The 25422-nt window shown below is 32.8% G+C and overlaps 2 protein-coding genes across 3 annotated transcripts; one reads left to right on the top strand and one right to left on the bottom strand.

The window, feature by feature from the left end:
- Window positions 1–831: 831 nt before the first annotated feature.
- On the bottom strand, window positions 832–9606 carry LOC141292268 (protein SLC31A2-like). Of its 2 annotated transcripts, none has more exons than XM_073824275.1 (4): window positions 9397–9606; window positions 7122–7188; window positions 2830–3100; window positions 832–1520 (listed from the first exon to the last, which is right to left on the bottom strand). In XM_073824275.1, the coding sequence occupies exons 2-4, from the start codon at window positions 7186–7188 to the stop codon at window positions 1361–1363; spliced, it is 498 nt and encodes a 165-aa protein (XP_073680376.1). In that variant the 5' UTR covers window positions 9397–9606; the 3' UTR covers window positions 832–1360. The 2 variants fall into 2 exon arrangements, with proteins under 2 accessions (XP_073680376.1, XP_073680375.1); XM_073824274.1 differs by having other exon boundaries at window positions 9437–9606.
- A 400-nt stretch (window positions 9607–10006) lies between these two features.
- On the top strand, window positions 10007–25422 carry LOC141292267 (ER degradation-enhancing alpha-mannosidase-like protein 3). The gene is made up of 20 exons (XM_073824273.1): window positions 10007–10562; window positions 12514–12559; window positions 12652–12752; window positions 12964–13003; window positions 13120–13232; window positions 15297–15450; window positions 17030–17164; window positions 17260–17365; window positions 17481–17578; window positions 17685–17810; window positions 20236–20319; window positions 20446–20529; window positions 20677–20801; window positions 20888–21053; window positions 21160–21311; window positions 21395–21515; window positions 22378–22554; window positions 22648–22813; window positions 22900–23091; window positions 23827–25422. Exons 1-20 carry the CDS (start codon window positions 10417–10419, stop codon window positions 24027–24029), a joined length of 2535 nt encoding a protein of 844 aa, XP_073680374.1. The 5' UTR covers window positions 10007–10416; the 3' UTR covers window positions 24030–25422.

Below are 25422 nucleotides of genomic sequence, written 5' to 3'. Positions count from 1 at the left end.
TAGTGCATTTAAATCATTGCGGTGAAGATTGTAGGTCTCCAATTTCTGCTCTCAGTCAGTCAGTCAGTTTCCATGTGTCTGTATTGCTGGTGAACATTAACTAAGGCCACACGATTTGCATTTCTCTTTTTAACCACTGGTTTTGTTCAAACCATTGCTTGTTCTGCTATTCAGCAGTAATTTCCAGCATGACACAAGAATGCCTGATTTTGACTCATGTAGGAAGTTTACTACGACCCACAACAATCACAAGGTTCAAAACTAGCAAGATTTCCAGAAATAACAGAAAACCAACAATTAAATTGAAGCAAATCTCAGAGAAGAGAAGTTAAACATTCATTTGTGTAACAGAAAATTAATGTATTACATCAGTAGTTCAATTACTGTTTAGTACAGTGCTAACTGTTTGAACAAGAGTTCACATCGTACAAGCTCAAAGGTAAAAATCACTTGGGCATAACGCTCAGTTCTTCACATAAGATACTGCATTCCCAATGAGGATTAAAATCAAAGCTCTAAACATTTTAAGAATTTGGCTTTTAACCAATTTTATAAATCATGCATGATGTTTAAAATACAGCCCTAAAGGGTGAGTTCACCCAAAAATGAAAATTAGCCCATTATTTACTCACCCTCAAGCCATCCTAGGCATATATGACTTCCTTCTTTCAGACAAATCCAATCAGAGTTATATTAAAAAATGTCCTGGCTCTTTCAAGCTTCATCATGGCAATAAGCAGGCATTTCTCTTCAACAGGTCAAAAGAAGTCTAATAAAGTGCGTTCATCCATAATAAAAAGCGGCTCCAGGCCTCCATTTTTGTGAGAAAAATATCCACATTCAAAAATAGTATTCACCTTAATCTAGCTTGCGCTCACTGTTGTACAAAACCAACGTTTGCGTACAGGAGCAAAGGTAGCAAAGTTTCCTTACTTTAGCAAAGGAAAACCACTTTTTATTATGGATGGATGCACTTTATTGGACTTCTTTTGACCTGTTGAAGAGAAACACCCACCCATGCAATTTTAAAGCTTGGAAATGCAAGGATAATTTTTATATAACTCAGATTGGATTTGTCTGAAAGAAGGGAGTCATATACACCTAGGATGGCTTGAGGGTAAGTAAATAATGGGCCAATTTTCATTTTTGGGTGAACTAACCCTTTTAATAATGGTTAAAAAAGGTTCTCTTGCATATTTTATCAATGAAAGTGTGCAACTGATCATGACCACACAAACCTGGCATCATAAAATCTAAAATGTTTCCTGTTGCTCTTGATCTAGAGTCCACAGTCGATTCAGACCAACATTTCGAGATGCCTCCTCGTGTTTTTGGTCTCTCATCTTTTCTCAAATGTTATTCAATAGAGAAAAAGCCATCCCACGTAGTATCCCAAGACGGATCCCACGATGACCCCCATGAAGATCCACACATTGTAGGACATGACGCAGAGCATAAGCATGTAGCCTAGCGTCACCTGCAGGATGTGTATGGCGGTCTGCAGACAGTGTAGAAGCCAGCTAAAGACAGAAAGAGACAAAATGGACATTTGTTAGGGATCAGAGATTCATCAAAGGATTAGTTCAATTTCAGAATTACAATTTCCTGATTTACTCACCCCCATGTCATTCAAGATGTTTAAGTCTTTCTTCAGTTGAAAAGAAATTAAGGTTTTTGAGGAAAACATTCTAGGATTTTTCTCCATATAGTGAACTTCACTGGTGGCCAATGGGTTGAAGGTCCAAACTGCAGTTTCAATGCAGCTTCAAAGGGCTTTACACAATCCCAGTCAAGGAATAAGTGTCATTTTCTAAAAACGATTAAAAAAATTGATACCTTTTAACCACAAATGCTCCGCTTTGGCCATCCGATGTGCGATTAGTTCTTCATCTGCGTACTTTGGTTTAAAAAGGTAGGGTAGGGCAAAAAAAAATAATAATAAAAACTTTCATTTTCTCCTCTGATTTCATCCGAAATCGCTGTTTTACTTTTTTTTTTGTAAAGGGCGTTTGACTTTCTTTGCACGTTAGCTTTGTAATAAACTAAGTTGGTACTGACACTAGCTGCGTTTCCATTACAGATTTGCGCAAAACTTTGCCACCATTTTATTAATGTCGATTAAAAAGTATTGCTAAATGACAGTTTCCATTAACCGATGTTATGCGACAGAAATGTAATTTTTTTCCTCTCGCGATAAGTCATGGAAATTAATTTTTGTGGGATTTAGGCTATATTTAATTGAATGTGACCTGTAAAAAACATTTCCATTGGTGTTTTGCGAAATATTCCTTTTTCGAAATGCTTGAGAAAACACTTTTTTGCGATATTTGGGAGTTTTTGCACAATTGACGAGTTTCCATTAGGCGTATTTACAATTCGCACAATTTAAAGGGGGTAATGGAAACGCAGCTTATGTCATGTGTTTGTGATCGAACTAGTGCAAAATGAGCATTTGTGGTTAAAAAGTATATACATTTATAATAGTTTCGCTAGACTGGAAACGTGTAGAGCCCTTTGAAGCTGCATTGAAACTGCAATTTGGACCTTCAACCCACTGGCCACCATTGAAGTCCACTATACTGAGAAAAATCCTGGAATGTTTTCCTCAGAAATCTCAATTTCTATTCGACTGGAGAAAAAAAAACATCTAAAATGACATGGGGTGAGTAAATTATCAGACTTTTTTATTCTGGAAGTGACCTAAAAGAGGTATAAATAATCAACAACGTATTGGTTATCTTTCCACCTGGCCAATTATATTGATTGATATGATTGACGTCATAAGAGTTCTTGGAAAATGCTTTCCCGGTTCTGTGTTGTGAGCATTACCTCTTCTTAGTAGCAGCGGTGGTGTCAGCAGTGGTGGTTGTATTCTCGGTGGGAGCTAATGAGATCTCAGAGGGGCTGCTGGTCAGAGAAGAGCCTCCCTCTTGATAATTCATGACAGGGGCACAACATGACGGTTCAGGTGAGAATGGCACCGGAGCGGGTGGATGTGAAATGAAGGATAGCTTCTGTTTTCCGACAGAGACCTCCCACACTTTCAGAAGCTCGTAGATCACGGTGAGCATTAGAACTACAAGAACCGACAGCACCATCCCTGTACAGAAACCAAGAGAGAGACATTATGGCTGTTTTTTTACACTTTAAATAGCTAGTTTAACTTTAAATGCAACTTTAATTTAAAATTAAAAGTGAAAATTCTGGTTAACTTGGGTTGTCTAAAGGGGTGTGAGGATCAAAAGGTTTATATAGAAATACACTATCATTTTTAATGTTATTAATGCTTTTTAAGTCTTTTCTGCTCACCAAGCTTGTAATAATTTGATCCAAAGTCTGGAGAAAACAGTGCAATTTTGAAATATTTTTACCATTTGAAAAACTGCTTTCTATTTAAACATATTTTCAAATGTAATTCATTCCTGTTTATTTTCAGCATCATTACTCCAGTCTTCATCATTCTAATATTCTGATTTGCTGTTCAAGAAAACAGCAATTTTGTATTATGATTATTATCCAGAAATCTAGAGTGGACTAGATTTCTTCAGGATTCTTTGATGAATAGAAAGATCCAAAGATCATTTTCAAAAGATCAAAGAGCATTTATCTGAAATAAAAAAACTTTTGTGATGATAGATTTTGTGAAGAGATGATAAAGACATTAATGAACTCTATTAATCAAAGAAATCTGAAAAAAAAAAAAAATCCACTCAGCTGCTTTCAACATAATAATAGTTTTTTGAGCAGAAAACTAAAATATTAGAATGATTAATGAAGGGTTCATGTGACACTGAAGACTGGTGTAATGATGCTAAAAACCAGTTTGGAAATCACGTGAATAAATTACATTTTAAAATATATTAAAATAGAAAAGAGATATTTCAAATAGTACAAATGTTTCCAAAAATATTTGTACTGTTTTTGCTGTACTTTGGATCACATAAATGCAGGCTTGGTGAGCAGAAGAGACTTATTAATAATAAAAAAATTAAAAATCGTACAGTTTAAAAACTATTTAAATATTTCAGGTTTATACAGCTAAAATAATGGCTAAAAGTAAATGTTCACATAAAATGTTAAATTAATATCAAACCAAATATCTTTAAATCAATTGTTATATTAAACATTTTTTAATTAATGTTCAAAATAAATTAACAAAAAATTGATGCATTCGGTTGGTACAAAAGTGACATTTATAATGTAGATTTGTTTCAAGTAAATGCTGTTCTTTAAATTTCATTAAAAATTTGTAAAACAAATCCTGAAAACTAATAAGCATCACTGTTTTCACATAATTAAGCAGCACAACCGTTTACAACAGCGATAATAATAAATGTTTCTTGAACAGCAAATCAGCATATTATCATAATTTCTGAAGGATTGTGTGACACCGAAGACTGGAGTAATGATGCTGAAAGTGCAGCTTTGCATCAGAGGAATAAATTACATTTTAAAATATTTTAAATAGAAAAGTTAGTTTCAATTGTAATAATATTTCACAGCATTACTGCTTTCGTGATTAAATAAATGCAGCCTTGGTAAGCACACAAGACGGAGAAAAAAATCTTAGCAATCCTAATATGCACATAATATCAATGACCACATTAACTGTTTGACTCCTTTCAGTGGAACTGAAACCAACAGGGAACAAACCAAATCAGGAAGCTGTAGTTTATGGGGTTCCCACGGCATTATTGTGAGCATGCATCTACTAAACTTTTACAGTCTACACAACACACCCGAAGAGCCTGATGTCAAAACTGACTGACTGGCCCACTTTTCCAGCTCACCATTACCTGTTTGAGATAACAGTAATGCTTTTAGGCTCTATGTGAAGCCGTGATACCTTGCAGGCTTTGCATCTGCACATTTTTTTCTTCTACCTCACATTAACCACTATGCCACCACACCACCAGTCAAAATGCATCCTGAAAATACAACTCAATATTGTCTACCTGTTGTTTAAATAATATCAAAAGAGTTTGTAATTATATTTGGAATGTTTTTATATTTATATTTTTCAGTTTCATTTTAATAATTTTGTGTTTGACATTTTTATTAGTTTTTTATTGTATGTATTCATGATTTTTTTTTTTTTCAGTTTTAGCTTTATTAAATCAAAATGGACACAAAAAGGTCTTGGCAACTAGGTGAAATACAATGTGTTAAATGTATTACTTTTTTAAATTATTTTTATTATTTTTAATTATTATACTATATAAAAAAAAAACTCAGCTTACATTTAAAATAAGTACTATTATAGTTTATTTTCATATTGTCTATATCATTTTTATTTATATATATATATATATATATATATTTTTTTTTTTTTAGTTTTAGTTTTATTAAATCGAAATGAAAAAATGTTGTCTTGGCCACTAGCTGAAATAAAATGTATAATTTTTTTTGTTTAAGTATTACTTTTTTTTTTTTTTTGTTTCCATTAACATTTTTTGTATATTATATTATATTATATTATATTATATTTTTAGTTTTAGTCAACTATAATAACCCTGGTTTGGAACAACATGAAGTTGACATTAAAATTAAATTAAATTAAAAATTAAAAACAAGATAAAATAGAAACATAACATAAAAAACTTCATCTTAAATGTAAAATAAGTACTATTATAGTTTGCATTAATATATATATATATATATATTTTTTTTTTTTTTTTTTTTAATTTCATTTTTATTAGTTTTTTTGTTTCTAATGTCTATATAGATTCTATTAATGTTTTCTTTTTCTGGTTTTCGCTTTATTAAAACAAAATTAGAAATGTTGTCTTGGCCACTAGCTTAAAATAAAATGTATATATTTTTTTTGTTTAAGTATTACTTTTTTTATTTGTTTTGTTTCCATTAACATTTTTTGTATATATTATATTATATTATTAGTTTTAGTCAACTATAAAAACCCTGGTTTGGAACAACATGAAGTTGACATTCAAATTTAATTAAATTAAAAATTAAAAACAAAAAATAAAATAAAATAGAAACATAACATGAAAAACTTCAGCTTAAATGTAAAACAACTACTATTATAGTTTGCATTAATATTTTAATTTATTTCATTTTAGTTTTAGTAATTTTGTTGCGTTTTTTTATTTTTGTTTCTAATGTCTATATAGATTTTATTAATGTTTTTTTTTTTCGGTTTTCATTTATTAAAACAAAATTAGAATTAGCTGAAATAAAATGTGTAAATTTTTTTTTTTAAGTATTATTTAATTTTTACTAATTTGTTTTGTTTCAATTAACATTTTTATTATATTATATTATATTATATTATATTATTAGTTTTAGTGAACTATAAAAACCCTGGTTTGGAATAACATGAAGTTGACATTAAAATAAAATAGAAACATTACATGAAAAACCTCAGCTTATATTTAAAATAACTACTATTATAGTTTGTTTTAATACTTTGATTTTTATTTTTCATATTTATATTTTCTCGTTTCGTTTTTGTTAAACATTTTAGTAATTGTGTTGTGTTTTTGTCATTTTTATTATTTTTCAGTTTTTAATTCATCTTTTATTTTTAGTTTTTTTCTTGGGCACAAAAATAAAATGTTAAATCTTTTTAAGCATAATAAAAAATAAAATAGTAACATTACAAAAAAAACAGCTTAAATGTATAAATAATGTTTAAGTAATTTTAGTTTAAGTTATCTAAAATAAAATGAATGTAATGAAAACATGGGGACACAAGTGACATACCCAAACTCAAAAGGTTGCAGCTCATGAGTCTTTCTGACTAGATATGATTTATTATTTTGCACACCTGACATAAATTAAGAAAACACTGTAACCTATATAACCTGTATTTTGCAACCTAGTTTTATAAAAAACAGTGGTCAAATAACAAAGCTGGAGTCTTTCCTCTTTTTAATGATACAGTTTGTCCAGATAAAGCAGCAGCGTGATATTTTAACCTGCTGTGAAAGTGAAACAACAAAAATCTGAGGTTGTCAATAATCGCCATCTTTGCATGTAAGAGGTTATACAACATTTGCATTTAAGTAAAAAAAGAAAGCAATATGGTTTGGTATAAACGGTCATTCTGCATGTATGCATTCTGTATGATCATGTTTGATCTTGTTTGTAAAACCGTATACCTGCGGGCCCACGCACATCCCAGAAATCAAACAGCAACGTGACATTGCTGGATCCTTCAAAGTGCATCTGCAAAAAACAAAACACAAGAGCATAATGAGCAGGCTTGTAATTAGTGACAAGTTTCCATTGAGGGTTGACTGTCAACCCATCCCGTGGGAAGAGTCCATAAACACTACCTTGTCAAAACAGGTAATCCAATCCTACCAGTCTGTGATGTTCAATCCTTAACATCTGTTTAACTAGTACTATCCACATCGAAAGTATTCAAAGCCATCAAGCTTTGCTTTTGGCTTGATTTGCTTAAAATTACCCTAGTAGCTCAAGCTAGAAGCTAGAATGGAATGACAGCTGACTTTGAGGTTTTCGCTTTTCACAATACTTCTGCAGGTGTGAATGTTGAAAGACGTCATAAAAGGGTGGTAGAGGAAGCCATGCTATTTACTCGTGACAGTCACATTACAGAGAAAAAGCACCATGAAGAGTGACACATTAAAACTTGTACTAACAAGTGTTCTGCAGGTAGTGCAGAAAGTAGACAAGGAGGTCCCTGTTACGCTCCAGAACAACAACATTCCACATCTTGCTATAATCATGAGTAAATCTACAGTTCTGTCTTCAGAAGCAAAATTTAGGAATTCCATTCAACTCATTCCAAACAGTGGAGAATTCCTGTACACATTGTGTCCGGCACTGCATATCTTCTGTTCTGGAGACAAGTGGCTTTTGATACATTTGCGCCCTATCAAGAACTTGCCAGTGTTATCTTGACTTGGAGCAGCTGTGTAAGCTCTCACATGAATACATCTTTTATTTGCCTGGTCAACTTCAGTGTAAAAATAAGTGAAAAGGATTGTTTTTACCATTTTGCAAAAGTTTTTGAACAGTAAGATTTTTATTGTTGTTTAAAGAAGTCTCTTCTGCTCAGCAAGCCTTCACTTATTTGATCCAAAGTACAGCAAAACAGTAAAAATTTTCTATTTGAATATATTTGAAAATGTAATTTATTCCTGTGGTTTCAAAGCTTAATTTGTAGCATCATTACTCCAGTCACATGATCCATAAGGAATCATTTTAATATTCTGATTTGCTGTTAAAAAACATTTATTATTATGTTGAAAACATCTGAATAGAATTTTTTCAGGTTCCTTTGGTGAATTTTGTAACATTATAAATGTCTTTATCATCCGTTTTGATCAATTTAAAGCATTCTTGCTAGATTTCTATAATTTCTTGCAAAAGCTTTTTATTTCAGACAAATGCTGATCTTTGGGTGTTTCTATTCATCAAACAATCCTGAATAAAAATGAACTTAAGGGTTTTAAATATTGGTAATACTAAAAAAATGTTTCTTGAACAGCAAATTATGATATTGGAATGAATTCTGAAGGATCATGAAACTGAAGACTGGAGTAATGATGCTGAAAATTTAGCTTTGATCACAGAAATAAATTGCATTTCAAAATACTGAAACAGTAAACACTTTCAATTGTCATAATATTTCACAATATTACTGGCTTTACTGTATTATTAAGCAAATAAATGCCTCCTTGAAGAGACATTCAAAAACATTTTTTTTTTTTAAATCATACCAATCCCAAACTACACATAGCAGCATGAAACTGAAGACTGGAGTAATGATACTAAAAATTTAGCTTTGATTACAGGAATAAAAGACATTGTGATATATTCAAGTAGAAAACAGTTAAGTAGTAAAAATATTTAAGAATTTTACTGTTTTGCTGTACTTCAGATCATATAAATGCAGGCTTGGTGAGCAGAAGACACTTCTTCAAAAACTTTTGACTGGTAGCTTTTACAAATTTGCAAAACATACTACTTTTGTCCATGGAACACAAAAGGAGATGAGACAGAATAACATCCTTATAGTTACCTTTACTTTTATTTAAAGCAATAAAAGTGAATGTAATCGAAGTAAATGATGAATAAAGCTGTCAGTTCCCAAAATAGAGGGCTAAAAATGATGATAAATGTAATTTCCTTATTCTGAAAGAACTTTCCTTAAGTATTACAACCCCTTAGTGTATTAAAAAGAAAAATCCATACCCATATAATAAGAAACAGCAACAATTTAATCTTTCTTTACCTAATAACAAGGTTTCAGATACAGATGCATTTATTTATATGTAAATGATAGCATAAAATGCAAGAACATTCAATGACATTATAAAGGCTATTACCTAAAGAAGTCCATACTTATTTTGAAGAGCAGTGCTAAACTGATTATACTTAAATGCGTAAAATCAATGAACTTACATATACATGTCATTGTCAGCAGACAGACAGTCCAACTTACATTCATGTTGAACACGCGTGCAGTTCTCTAAAGATGAGCTCAGGGAAATGTAAGACAGATTAAACGACCCTCACCTCACGGCCAAAATACAACTTTCATTACCACCTGCATCTCAGTCGCCTCATTTTTACGTGCCAAACAGCTGAGAAGAACCGAGCCCCAACAAAAGAGTGCCGTTACATCACGAGGTTTTATTTATATGTGCCGAAAAGGATTATGGGAGTTGAAGTCCTTTCAGTGCGATGCGGAAATGACAAAAAACTTAATTAGAACGAAATAGCAGTCTAAATGATTTTATAAATGCAATTTAACGTCTATTAAAACATGTTAAATACGGTGTTTATGAATACGAAAGGTCTGTGCATTTGTTTTATTTGTGTTAAAATAATAAATACAAGGTAAACAATCAGATGCGAGATTTATAACTGCTTCAAATATATAGCTGATGTATTTAAATACAAATCTGTTATAATACAACGAATAAAGCAATAAATAAAAACGGCTTTAATAAACGCTGTGCTTGACAGCGCTTGCTGATGATATCATCAGCTCGCGCCCGGATGAGGCTGATCAGTCGGCTAAACTAAACTCCGCGAAATGAGGGGCTAAATCTAGATGGGATGGAGATTATCAGGAGCTGGACGGAGTCAGTTCGACAGGATATAAATCCAGAAATTTCAAGAAGGACTAACGAGATCAAAAGCAGTGCTGGGAAGTGCATTCGTTGGCAAGTTTGCTAGCTAGCCGTCGTTAGCTCGACAAGTAAAGGCAGTGTTGTAAATAAAGTGTCAGTCGCTTTTATCCAAAGTTCATATTCACTCGTTTCCTGGAAGTTGTTAAATACGACCATTAATGTAGGAAAGTTAAATCAACTCATAGGACGAGATAAGAAGTGATTAAACATTGACAGGCCTGTTGTTACTGTACATAAAGTGTTAGCTAGATTTTAAGGGGGAGTTGTTGAGAATATACCTCTTTAAATGGGGGGAAACTGGATCAGGAGAGGAAAACATAGTTGTGGTGCGTTTGTCATGGCTCTGGCAGCGCTGATCTTCTCTTGCTTTTTGATTGGAGTCACTTGTCAAGATGGACAAGCAATGACTGCAGAGGAAAAGTCCAAAATCAGGTGAGTGGACTGCATGTTCTTGACTGACATGTCATATTAAGTATACATGTTTTTTTTTGATAATTGATGGTCGTATGATTATGTTAGCTGTATTATATTGTCATGTGTGTGTGTTTAAGATAGTATATGAAGTATATATTTGGTGACTCTGATTCCAACCCACTAGACAAACATTTTTGTTGCCTCATACTATTAACTGACTTACAAATGCCTAGAGGATGATAACAGGCTGTAATGCTTTATGTTATGGTAAACATTATCGACGTCTCTAATTGCATGTCATTTTGGTTTTGTCTGACACTAATTATGTTAGTACACCAATTATGTGTTCTTGCATTGTGAATCCATACATGACCTCTTTGGTTAAGTGGTTAAGTGTTGTATTGTGTTTGAACAGGGAGAGGGTTGCTACAAAACACAAAGATGTTGACCAAAACGATTACTTAGGTTAACCGATTCAGCCTGATGCTCTTGCCAATTCTTGTTTTAAACGGCTGAGGTGTGGTCTGTCTTTAAGCAAGATGCAGTACCTTTTCAGAGAAATGCCAGGGTGTGGACATACAGTAGCAGACATTTGATATGCTTGTTATGATATTAATTATGTGGTTCCATCATATATCTACGTTTTAGGTCTCTTCAAGAAGGCATCTATTTGCTTAAAAGTACAGTAAAACCAGTAATATTGTGAAATGTTATGACACTTGAAAGTATTTTCTGTTTCAGTATTTTGAAAATGCAATTTATTTCTGTGATCAAAGCTGAATTTTCAGCATCATTACTCCAGTTTTAAGTGTCACGTGATTCTTCAGAAATCATTCTAATATTCTAAATTTGCTGCTCAAGACATTTTTTTTCTTATCAATGTAAAAACAATTGTGGTGTTAAATATTTTTGTGCAAACCGAGCTGATATATTTTTTCAGAATTCTTTTAGAAAGTTCCGAAGTACCTCATTTATTTGAATTTGAAATCTTTGGTTACATTATAAATGTCAAATTGTGGGAAAAAACTATACTATATGCACATACATCCATATACACTAGCAGTCAAATCTTTTTGAACGGTAAGATTTTTGTTATTTGAAGAAGTCTTTTCTGCTCACCAAGCCTGCATTTATTTGATCCAAAGTACAGCAAAAGCAGAATATTTTACTATTAAAAATAGCTGTTTTCTATTTGACAATATTTACAAATGTAATTTATTCCTCTGATTTCAAAGCTGATTTTTAGCATCATTACAAATTAAAAAAAATCTTTTGTAACATAAATGTCTTTATCATTAATTTTGATCAATTTAAAGCATCTTTGTTTAATAAAATCAATAATTTCTATAAATTATTTCCCCGAAAGAAAAAAATATATATACATACTGACTTCAAGCTTTTGAACGGTACGGTGTATAATGTTACGAAAGCTTTTTATTTTAGATAAATGCTGATCTTTGGATCTTTCTATTCATCAAATAATCAATTCATCAACTACTCAACTGTTTTAAATATTGATAATAATAATAATGTTTCTTGAACAGCAAAATAGCATATTAGAATGATTTCTGAAGAAGGATCATGTGACACTGAAGACTGGAGTAATGATGCTCAAAAGTTAGCTTTGATCAGAAATAAATTACATTTTTAAACTTATTCAAATAGAAAACATTATTTTATATAGTACAAATATTTCAAAATGTTACAGTTTTGCTGTACTTTGGATCAAATAAATGCAGACTTGCTGAGCAGAAGAGGCTTCTTTAAAAAAACAAATCTTACTGTTCAAAAACTTTTGACTGGTAGTGTACACATCGCATAAAACAGCATAAAAGGCATTTTATTGTTGCAGACTTGTTGAAGTTGGTGACATCTGCAACAGTTGCTGAAGTTGAGTTTACATGGACAGAATTGAGTTTACATGGACATTTCTTGCTGTACACTCTCACATTTTTATTTTGTTTTTTAGGGACCAAATTCTAGAGATGTTTGATCATGCCTATAATAGTTACATGGTGAGTCAATACCCAGATTTCACCATCTTTAATTCAAAAATAGTTAAAATTGTGAAAATTAATGCATCGTTTCTCCTTCCATTCGTTTTCAGGACTATGCCTACCCAGCAGATGAGTTGATGCCCCTCAGCTGTAGAGGAAGGGTGAGGGGGCTGGAACCCAATCGAGGGGACATTGATGACTCTCTGGGAAAGTAAGTCAAACTGTGATGAGTCTGTCAAAGAAATAAATGTACCATTTGCTGCACATATTACTTGAGTTTCTCAAAATATGACTAGTCAGGTTGCTATATTTAGTTTCAAAGATTCTGAGACATCTGAAACATGGCTTGGATCAGTTTTTCAATACAGATCAATGTGTTGATTTTTTTAGGATATTAATAACATCTCTTTTTCTCTTTACAGGTTCTCTTTAACGTTAATAGACACTTTAGATACACTTGTGGTGAGTTACTTTTTTATGATTTGACTAAAACTTGACACTTAATGAACTTAACACTACAACAATACAAAAGACCTAATAATGGACGCTTTTAAACTTTTGTTTTGTGTTTTGAGCAGTTGTTAAACAAACTGGATGAGTTTGAGGAGGCTGTGAAGAAGACCGTGAGAGATGTCAGACTGGACAATGACATAGTCGTCTCCGTTTTCGAGACCAATATCCGTGTTCTGGGGTACGGGTCATGATGTTTCCCTGGCTTAGGATATGTTTACCTTTAAAGGGATAGTTCACCCAAAAATGAAAATTCTTTCATTAATTGCTCACCCTCTTGTTCTTCCAAACCCGTAAGACCTTCGTTCATCTTCAGAACACAAATTACAATATTTTGGATGAAATCTGAGAGCTTTTTGACTCTGCATAGACGGCAATGCAACTGAAATGTTCCCAGGCCTAGAAAGGTAGTAAGGACGTAAAACAGTCCATGAGACATTATTTGGAGGAGAAGAAGTGTGGAATAAAGTTATTTTTGTTTTCTTTGTGCACAAAAAGTATTCACGTAACTATGTAATTTGCAGTTGAACCACTGATGTTATACAGTGCCCTTCACTAATATTGACACCCTTGGTAAATATGAGCAAAGGTGGATGTGAAAATAAATCTGCATAATTTATCCTTTTGATCTTTCATTCAAAAAATTCACAAAATTCTAACCTGTCATTGAAGTAAAACAATAGAACCTAGGGCTGAAATCTCATTATGAAATAAGTGTTTTTCTCTAGTTCATGTTGGCCACTATTATTGGCACCCAATTATTGCAACGTCCTTTTCCCAAGATAACAGTTCTGAGTTTTCTCCAACTATGTCTAATGAGTTTGGAAAACAGCTGACAAGAGATCAGAGGGCATTCCTTCAAACAGAATCTCTCTAGATTCTCCAGAATCTCTCTCTTCCCAGCTTCATGTTGGTGCTTCTTCTCTTTAGTTTCTAAACAGGGTTCAGGTCAGGGAACTGGCACTGCCATGGTAGAAGCTTCATTCTGTGCTCAGTGACACAATTTTTGTGTTGATTTTGATGTTTGTTTTGGATCATCGTCCTGCTGGAAGATGCAACCATGGCCCATTATAGGATTTCTAACAGAGGCAGTCAGGTTTTTCATTTTATCTGCTGGTATTTAATAGAATCCATGAAGCCATGTATCTAAACAAGATGTCCAGGACCTCCGGCAGAAAAAAAGGCCCACAACATTAAAGACCCAGCAGTATTTTTAACCATGGACATGGGGTACTTTTTTATCCATGTCTGCACCAAAATCATCTGGAGGGTTAGCTGCCAAAAAGCTCATTTTTAGTTTCATCTGACCATAGAAGCCAGTCCTGTTTGAAGTTCCAATCATGTCTGATAAGTGAATACACTGGAGTTTGTTTTTGTTTTTTTCACGTCATCTTCTAGGCAGATTTGTAACATCTTTAGTTGATTGGAACTTCTTAATTATTGCCCTGATGGTGGGAATGGGGATTTTTAATGCTTTAGCTCTTTTCTTACGGCCACTTTCTATTTTGTGAAGCTCAACAAACTTGTTCTGCACATCAGAACTACATTCTTTGGTTTTACATCTTGTGATGGATGATTAAGGGAATTTGGCCTTTGTTCCTCATATTTATAATCCTGTGGAACAGAAAGTCATGACTGGACAATTTTATAATCCTAGCCACCCTGGTGTGCTAAAAAAAATTGTAATATTAATGGGAATATCATTCAGAGATATATTACTTAGACAAATTTCTAGGGGTGCCAATTATTGTGGCCAATGTGAACTACAGAAAAACATTTATTTCATAATGAGATTTCTCCCTCAGTTTCCATCGTTTTACTTAAAGGAAAGGTTAGAATTTTGTAGATTTTTCGAATGAAAGATCTAAAGGATAAACAATGCAGATTTATTTTCACAGTCACCTTTGCTCTTATTTACCAAGGGTGCCAATATTAGTGGAGGGCACTGAATGTCACATGTTTTACCAATATCCTTACTAAGTTTCTGGGACAAGGAACATGACAAATATCTTAATTTGTGCTCTGAAGATGAACAAAGGTCTTTCAGGTTTGGAACGACATTAGGGTGAGTAATTAATGACAGAATTTTTATTTTTGGGTAACTTTCCCTTTGAGTTTTAAATCAGAAATACAGTAGATTTTAAAGCGAATTTACAAGTTTTGAAGATAATTAGGTTTTCAGGCTCAGTGTTCTTAGACTTCCTTCATAAAATGCATTATTGATCAAATTTCTCCATTCTTCCAGTGGTTTGTTGGGTGCACATGTGATGGCAGATGTTCTAAAGCAGCGAGGAGAGAAGATGCAGTGGTACAGAGATGAATTGCTACACATGGCCAAAGAACTGGGCTACCGCCTCCTGCCTGCCTTTAACACCACCAGTGGCCTTCCTTTTCCTCGGGTAACTACACCACTATTGATATTTGAATAATTTAGGTGTAATTCACTGCCGGCAAGATGGCTGTTAATAAAATTTTGATATTTTGAAATCAGTGCTACATGACTAGAGAAGAAGTGTTAATGCACTTTTAATACACACGTAATGCACTTTTCATTTTGGCACTGACAATCTATCAGTTCAACTGTCCGTTAATGGGGATACAAACATGCAGTAGTATGATTTGTAGTTTAAACGGAAGCCCTGAGGCTGCAAAAGTCTGCTGGCAGAAATTTGCTGACAAATAAATATCTGTGTGCAGGCAAGAGTACACATTGTTCATTTACAAATATTATATAACTGACATTGTAACAAGACAGTGCTGGCTGAAAATTGGCAAAATATCCTTGAATTTGGAGGTGAAATGCATCTCTTGCATATAGTTTATATCCACATTCAAAATATCTTTTTTCTTAATAGCAGTATAAAAATTTTATGCTAATTAAAATGACAAGACAAGAAGAATATTGTAGTTTGAATAACTACGATATAAGCAAAAAAGTTTGGATTTTTAGAAAAAATATGTTTCATCACAATGCAAAATATATATATATATATATATATATATATATATATATATATATACAGTTTTTTTTTTTTTAAATTTTGGAGTAAAATATTACATGAATCCAATAACACTAGACATGTATTTTTGCCTATTTTATTTGATCAAAAAAAATTTTTGGTATTATTGATACACAAAAGCTACATGAGAATGGTTCCACATTGGTTTAAACACTACCAGTCAAACGTTTTTTAACAGTAGGATTTGTAATGTTTTTTTATTTCAAGACTTTTTGATGATTAGAGAGATCCAACCATCAGCATTTATCTGAAATAAAAACCTTTTATTTATATATATATATATATATATATATATATATGTATATATGTATATATATGTATATATATGTATGTATATATATATATATATATATATATATATATATATATATATATATATATATATAATTATTATTTTTTTATTTATATATATATATATTTTTTAAATTAGACATTAGTACTTTTATTTAGCAAGGATGCTTTAAATTGATCAAAAATTATGATAAAGATATTTATAATGTTTTCTATTAATAAAGATTTCTATTTCAGGTAAATGCTGTACTTCTGAACTTTCTATTCATCAAAGAAACCTGAAAAAAACTACTCAGCTGTTTTTAACATAATAATAATAAAAAATATTTAAGCATCAAATCAGAATATTAGAATGAATTCTAGAATTCGGCTTTGAAATCACAGGAATAAATTACATTTTAAAATATATTCAAATAGAAAAGCTATTTTTAATAATATTAAAAATATTTATTATATTTATTATATATTTATTATATTTATTTTTTACTGTTTTTGCTATACTTTGGATCAAATAAATGCAGACTTGATGAGCAGAAGTGTCTTCTTAAAAAAAAAAAACATTCAAAATCTTACTGTCCAAAAACTTTTGACCGGTAGTGTATCCCGACTCGAAATTTCCTTTAAATTTTTTTATTCATATTTAAAGAATTTTCATATCCTCCTTCAGGTAAATTTGCGCTATGGAGTCGTCAACCCCCTTTCTCGTACAGGAACAGAGTCAGACACTTGCACTGCTTGCGCAGGCACCATGATTCTGGAATTCGCAGCTCTCAGCCGATTGTCCGGGGACCCAATATTTGAGGTAAACATCCAGCACAATTTCTTACTAAAAACAGATTAACCCTCAGGCACTAAGAAGCGTGTGCTAAGAAGTTGTTGAATTTGCATCCAATGTAGGAACACGCTAGGAAAGCTATGGACGTCCTCTGGGAGAAGCGGCAAAGAGGAAGTGACCTTGTCGGCACTGTGATCAATATCCACAACGGAGACTGGGTTCGCAGAGGTGAACCCTTGGACTGGCGCTATTTATTTCACATTGAAAAAAATATCCCACATAACCACTGTGACTCTTATACAGGTGATATTCACATCAGTACCTTCTCTGTTTCTCCCAACAGATAGTGGTGTTGGCGCTGGAATCGACTCGTATTATGAATACCTGATGAAAGCTTATATTCTTCTTGGAGACAAGGTGTACCTTGAGAGATTCAACACAGTAAGGGCTCTTTATTCTCCAAAAATAATCCAGCCTCTATTAGTCAAACAGAGCCTGTTTTACATCTATTATCTGTACATGTGACTTTCTTTGTCTATTGTAACAGCACTATAGTGCCATTATGAAGTACATCAGCCAGCCTCCTCTGCTGCTCAACGTGCACATGCACAACCCCACCGTAAATGTGCGAAGCTGGATGGATTCCTTGCTCGCCTTCTTCCCTGGACTACAGGTTCACCTCTTCATCCCCTTTATTCCATGTTGGCTCATTTTTTTTTATTTAGATCATTTGGAGTCAGGGTCCAAAATGAATGTTTATTGACTTCATTGGCCAGATGGCTTTGAATTACAGCGTTGTTGAAACTGAAAGCAAGAACAGTAGTCATGTTTTGGCTCTTCAGTGATGTATTCAAATATACAACCACTAAAAAAAGAAGCTCATTGATTATCAAATGCCTTTAACAACTCTTACCTCAGTGGACGGCCAGGTGTTTAGCCAAATCTTGTCTTTTGTTTGGTTGGTTTTCCTTCTCTATTAGTTAAGATTACCAAGATGAAAATAGCATGAGCTAAGGTAAACATGAGCAAAGGCCTCTATAAAAAAATTAATCTGCATGATAATTTTTTGGGTCTTTTAATTCAGAAAATTCACAAACCTTTCCTTTAACCTTTCATTGACGTAAAACAATTGAAAGTAGGGGGAAACTCACATTATGAAATAAATGCTTGTTGCCCACAATTATTGGTACCCCTAGAAATTCTTATGAGTCAAACATCTGAAGTACAGTTGAAGTCAAAAGTTTACGAACACCTTGCAGAATCTGCAAAATGTTAAGTATTTTACTGAAATAAGAGTGATCATACAACTGACCTGAATAAGATATTTCACATAAAAGACGTTTACATACAAGAGAAAATAAGTTGAATTTATAAAAATGACCCTGTTCAAAAGTTTACACACACTTAATTCTCAATACTGTGTTGTTACCTGAATGATCCACAGCTTTTGAACAGGTGTGTACATTTTTCTTATTTTGCCTAAATGTAATATTTTTTTAATTTAGTGCTGCCCTTCAGAATCTACATAAGATACTTACATGTTTCCCAGAGGACAAAATAAGTTAACTTAACCCTGATCTTCTAATTTAAAAGGTTTCAACATGCATCATGTTTCCTTCTGAAGCATCAGTGAGCTTTTGAACCTTCTGTAATAGTTGCATATGAGTCCCTCAGTTGTTCTCAGTGTGAAAAGAGGATCTCAAAATCATACAGTCATCACTGGAAAGGGTTCAAATACACACAAATGCTGAAAAACCAAAGAATTTGTGGGATTTTTCTGAAGAACAGCAGGCAGTTTAATTGTTCAGGACAAACAAGGGACTCATGAACAACTGTCACTAAACAAACCAAAAAAAAAAAAAAAAACAGCTGTGGATCATTCAGGTAACAACACAGTATTAAGAATCAAGTGTATGTAAACTTTTGAAAAGGATCATTTTTATAAATTTAACTATTATTTTCTCTTGTGGACTATATGTAAACGTCTTTTATGTGAAATATCTCATTCAGGTCAGTACTAAATAAAAAATAACATGCATTTTGTATGGTCCCTCTAATTTTGGTAAAATAATTAACATTTTGCAGATTCTGCAAGGTGTACAAAAACTTTTGACTTCAACTGTATATTCCCATTCATATTTACATTTTTTAGACAGAAATGAGAAATTAATTAATTATTAATAGAATTAACAAAACCTAAACCATTACAATAAATACTGAAAATACAAAAATAAAATAAAATTTAAAACATTATTAAATACTATAATAGTATATGTGACCCTGGACCACAAAACCAGTTATAAGTAGCACGGGTATATTTGTAGCAATAGTCAAAAATGCATTGTATGGGTCAAAATTACAGATTTTTTTAAATGGCAAAAATCATTAGGATATTAAGTAAAGATCATGTTCCATGAAGATATTTTCCTTTTTTATTTCCTACCAAAAATATATCAAAACGTAATTTTTGATTAGTATTTTGCATTGCTAAGAACTTAATTTGGAAAACTTTAAAGGGAATTCTCTTTTTTTTTTTGGCACCCTCAGATTCCAGATTTTTAAATAGTTGTATCTCAGCCAAACATTGTCCTATCATAACAAACCATAAATCAATGGAAAGCTTATTTGTAGTTTTTTTTATGATGCATAAAATATGACCTTATATATGACCTTGGTTTTGTGGTCCATGATCACATATAAATAATACCAAAATAAACAGTTTACAACATATAAGTGCCCATTTATCAAGAGATTAAATGGCATATCGTTTTGAAAATGACACAGTAGTCAAATATTCAATGCAAAATAATTCCATTGTTAATGAAATACATTTTACTCCAGATTTTGTATTGGTATTTTGTGTGACAATACAGATTGGTATAATGACAACAAGGTAACCAGTAATATATTGCCCATTATTAATATGAAATACATTTTCAAGGTTGACTAATGTTTATTGTCAACAAAAGCCATTGGTTGGCATGACAGAAAGTTACATTTAGACAACTCTCTGTCAAGTAAAAAGCACAAGTAGCCACATTTAAAGTTGCATTTTAATATAAAGTTTAAAATAAGTAAAATATACCAAAATCTTTCAGGTTCTGAGAGGAGACTTGAAACCTGCCATAGAGACCCATGAGATGCTTTACCAAGTGACCAAACAGCACAATTTCCTCCCTGAGGTAATTAAACATTTTCAATCTCTACTATCGTTCACTACTTACAATATTATATTTATATACAATATGTTACAATATTTTCAATACTAATCCTTCACGTCCTTCCCTACAATTTATGTTGTCTAACAGGCCTTTACCACAGAGTTCAGAGTTCACTGGGGCCAGCACCCGTTGAGACCGGAGTTTGCTGAAAGCACATATTTCCTTTACAAAGTAGGTATACCACCTGATACAGCTGAATATGATTTATTCGCTGTCAGTGTGAACAGAGCTTAAGGTCACAGTTGACTTGCACTGTCTTGTCAGACTAGTTATTTTGTCTTCAATGTTCTGAAATAACATTTTCTGCCTCATTTCCAGGCCACAGGTGATCCTTACTATTTGAAAGTAGGCCAGTCTATAGTGGAGAAGCTGAACACTCACGCTCGGGTCCCTTGTGGCTTCGCCGCCGTACAGGATGTGAGGACAGGAACGCATGAGGACAGGTTAGTAATTCTTCCACATTGTTTGCATCCTTGTTTATGTAGAGTCATTTTGAAAATGTTCATTTTTATGTTTTTTTTCATTCAAGGATGGATTCCTTCTTCCTGGCTGAGATGTTTAAGTACCTCTACCTGCTCTTCTCAGAGAAGAGTCAGTTGCCTATAGACATTGATGATTATATTTTCACTACTGAGGCTCATTTGCTCCCAGTATCTCTGTCTACGACCCAACCCCCCTGCCATACTAACAACACGGTAAGAGCTCACCTTATTCTCAAACTGGACTTTGATTTAGATTTTTTAATGCAATATCCTAGATTTAGCATAAAAATGTGTCTTAATATCATTGTGCGTTTTTCAGGAACCTCAAGCTCGTGAAGACGATTTATTTTCATACTCGTGCCCCAGTGCTCAGACCTTGTTCCCTAACAACCCCACCTTTGCCAAGACCATCAGGGATGGCTATAAATACCTCACTGGTGTGGGAAGACCCCAGCAGGCCTCACCTGTCAGGTAGGTCACATGTTACAGGTTTATCTTAGAGCAGCATGTGAGCGAAAAGGGCCTAACTTCTTTTTTTTTGTTGTTCAACACAGGGGGATTGAACTGCCTCTTCATGACACGAACCTGGAGCCAGTGGAGTTTCTGAAAAGCATGGGCATTTCTCTAACGCCCCTTACTGAGCTGGTCTCCGCTAGCCAAGGCTTAGCGTCTCAGGTGAATATTTATAATATTTATTTTAATATTTCAGCTAAGTATGTCACTAACTAGTTTAGTATAACTCGTATGCCATCGTAGTATTTATTAATAGGTTGTATTGTCTTTTAATTTAATTTTTTCAGTTTTAATTAATTTTAGTTTTATTAATTTTGTACTTTATTTTTTATATTGAGCTTTGATTTATGGTTTAATATTTATTTTGATATTTCAACTAAAATACAAACTAGTTTAGTATAACATATACTATTGTAGTGTTTATTAATGGTTTTAATCGTCTTTTTAATTAAAAATATTACTTTTGGTTTTAGTTTTAACAGTTTAATTTATTTGTGTTTTAAAATTTATTTTAATATTTCATCTCAACTAGTTTAGTTTTTATCTCAACTTATATACTGATGTAGTGTTTATTAGTATTAGTTTGAATTCATATTTTCAGTTGTTTTTAATTTTAGGTTTAGTAATTTCATGTGTTTTTTATTTTTATTGCGCTTTCATTAGTTTTTCTTTTCATTTGTTTTAATATTTATTTTAATATTTCAACTAAAAATTAGTTTAGTATAACATATACTACTGTATTATTTATTAACAGTTTGAATAATATTTAATTTTAGTTTTAGTCATTTAATGTGCTTTTAATTTTTCTATTGAGCTTTCATTTATTTGTTTTAATATTTATTTTAATATTTCAACTAAAAAACGTTTTTTTTTTTTTTTCTAATTTAATTTTTTATTTGTTCAGTTTTTATTTTTATTTCAGCTGTATTTAAAAAAAATAACACTGGGACTAACCGTTGGACTGATTTTTTTTCCCTTTTTTTCCTGTGTCAGTTTATTCATCTGTCTGTTTCTTTTTCCATAGGACTTTCAGAAAGGTGTGTACAAGTTAAAGCTGGTTGCTGAGGTGAGCCAAACCCCTGAGCATGAGGAAGTTGTACCATTAATTGTGCAGCTCATTTCCCCTCCATTTTTGGGTCGAACGGTCCTTACGGCTGGTCCAGCAAAGTTTGGAGTGGATCTTACCAAACAAGAGCATGGGGTAAGCAACCATATGCAAACTTCTTGAGCTCCCTGCAGGTATATCATATATTTACCACAATCAGTAATTGTCTCTTCTGTGTCTTTCTCTCAGGTGAAAGGCAGCATTGTAAAGAGTGTTCCCTTTACGGCATGTGGCCCAATCGAAAATGCAGTAGAGTTGCAGGGACGCATAGCACTGGCATTGAGAGGGGACTGCATGTTTGCTGCCAAAGCTCGGCGCCTTCAGGAAGCAGGAGCCACCGGAGTCATCTTCATTGGTGAGATCTAGTGTGATGTTACCTGCAGACTGTGCACCTGATTTCTCTGGACTGTCTTAGAATCTGGACCCTGAATGTTCTCACAGATCACAGAGAGGGCAGCAGCAGTGCTGAGACGCCACTGTTCCAGATGGTTGGAGATGGCGAACCTACAGATGACATCACAGTTCCCCTGGTGTTCCTCTTCAGCAAAGAGGGAGCTACACTCACTGCTGCTCTGCAAGAACATCACAATGTGGACGTTCTTTTGCTGCCCAAAGAGAGACAACTAGGAAAAGGTATTTGATTAGACCAAAACTACCAAATATCGATTACTCTTGTACTCTTAAATTGTTCACATTTGTCAGCAAATAAATAAATAAATATAAATATACTGTTTTACATTTTTTTATTTGTAATATATTTTTTTTTATAATTTTTTTTATTTATCTATTTAAATAACATGAGAATATATATACTATAAATAAAAAAAAAATATTTGTAATTCTTTTACATTTCTGTTTCCTATAAAATATATACTATAAGTTTATTTATAAATATTTTATTTTTATTTATTTTATAAAAAATGTATTTAGTAAATTTATATATTATATATGATGTATTTATTTAATTTAAATTTAATTTTCTTTTTATTAATATTTTCTTTTGTATATTTATATATATCTTATAAAAAATTTTTTTTACATTTTTATTTTATAAAAATAAATCAAATTTATATTGTATAAATTTATATTTGTGAAATGTTCCTATATTATTGCATTATAGGATTATTATTTATATATAATATATAAATACACACATTTATTTATTTATTTAATTTTTTTTATTATTATTTTTTTAAACAGTTTTATTTATAGTATATATACATTTATTTTATTTTCCCACAAACCATTTGCTAAATAACATGAATATTTCTCTTTTACCTTTGTACAATTTATACATTAAAGATACAAGCCAATTTTTGAGATGACCTTAAATTTTTGTTTTCTTTGTTATTTTATCTTTCCATTTAGAAAAACCTGAGAAGCTAAATATTAAGTTCCGATTAGCTAAGGAAGGAGAGCTTACTGAGGGTGAGCTGGAAAGCACTACCATCCAGCTAGTGCTGGAGCAAAGCGACACTGCCACAGAGACGTATAATGAAGCCACATCATTGACAGGGGAAATCCAGGAGACCTGCAGCTCTCCGCAGAAAGACCCAGAGACCAACCCCTGACAGCGGGATCGGCCGTGACCACGGTCCGCTTTACAAAACACAGGGCTTTCGCTCCCTGTCCCCAAACCTCGGATCAGAAAATGCAGGCTGTGCTATGGAAAATGCCTGGACTGTACCATCTGAGCTCCTCACAGGGGAATCACAAGTCCTCCCCTGCTCAAGATGGTCTTATCTTGCATTAGTTGGAACTATATTGATCTGCACAGAGTGAGATGGTACGACGCGTGAAGCGGTCTCTCTGATATCGTGGTAGTTGCAACAGATTCTTCTCAATTGTCTACAATTGAAAAGCAATTGTTTTTGGGTATTAAAGAGGTGTACAAGATTCTCACGCCACTTTATGTGGATCAGACTTAATTTGAATGTTTTTCCTTGTCTTTTTCTTTCACTGCGGATCACTGGTTCTCAGTCCTGTGCGTTTTTGTGTTTGTTTTTATTCATCCTTAAAGTGTAAATGTCTTGAAGTCTTCAGGACATCCTTAACACAGGGCTTCTATGACCAAACCCCAAAAACAGTGTTTAAATGAGAGTGAATGGACCAGTAAAACAGTTTTCAATGCAGAAACATCAGGGAAATCAAAGATATATGACTTGAACATGTTTGCACGTGTGTGGAAGGCATGTACAGTGGCCTTTATCATTATGTCTCATCATGTGCCAATACTAAATCTGTGTATTTGTGTATGTTTGTATGTTTTTGAGAGAGAGTTGCCCTTTCCTCTACCAAAAACATGCATCTGTCTTGAAGGCATTTTAACAAAGGCAGATTATAGTGATATTTACATATATTTCTGCAGTTGGGGTGATGACAATTATTCATATAGATTTAGATTTGTCTCTAATTTTGCAATTTCCAACAGCCTCTGTTGTCCCACAGCTTCACTGTCACACTAGAGGTGCTGCTTCCACTAGATTAATTGCTTTCTACATATCATCTGTGCATATTTCAAATGCATCAATGTTATTAGACTAGCCTTTGCGTTGAGTGTCACACAGCTGCAATGTAGCTCAGAGTGTAATACAATCTGAAAAGAATGGTTATATCAGCCCCAGACCTTTCCATTTCAAGTCTTAATTACAATGTACACCTCACTGATGGCTGTTTTCAAAAGGATGTCAACCTGTGTACCTCTTGTTTCACAAAGGGCTTATGACTGATTCACTTTATTGTGTGGGTATAATACAGAATAGATGGGATTATATTTATTTCTTAAGATATTTTCTATACATTACTTGAGATGAAGATGTTCGCTGGGTCAGCTGAAGCATTTCTCGAGGGCCAAAGTGATGTAATATTCTGTTGCTGTGACAGAATGAGATTTTTATAGCGTCTTTTTAATAGCTGTTTTGTATTGACTGGTGACATGTTAGTACTTGCCATTAAAATCAAGGT

This window comes from Garra rufa, chromosome 19 (assembly GCF_049309525.1).
Source record: "Garra rufa chromosome 19, GarRuf1.0, whole genome shotgun sequence".
Lineage (NCBI taxonomy): Eukaryota > Metazoa > Chordata > Actinopteri > Cypriniformes > Cyprinidae > Garra > Garra rufa.
This window is presented reverse-complemented; position numbering and strand designations above follow the sequence as displayed.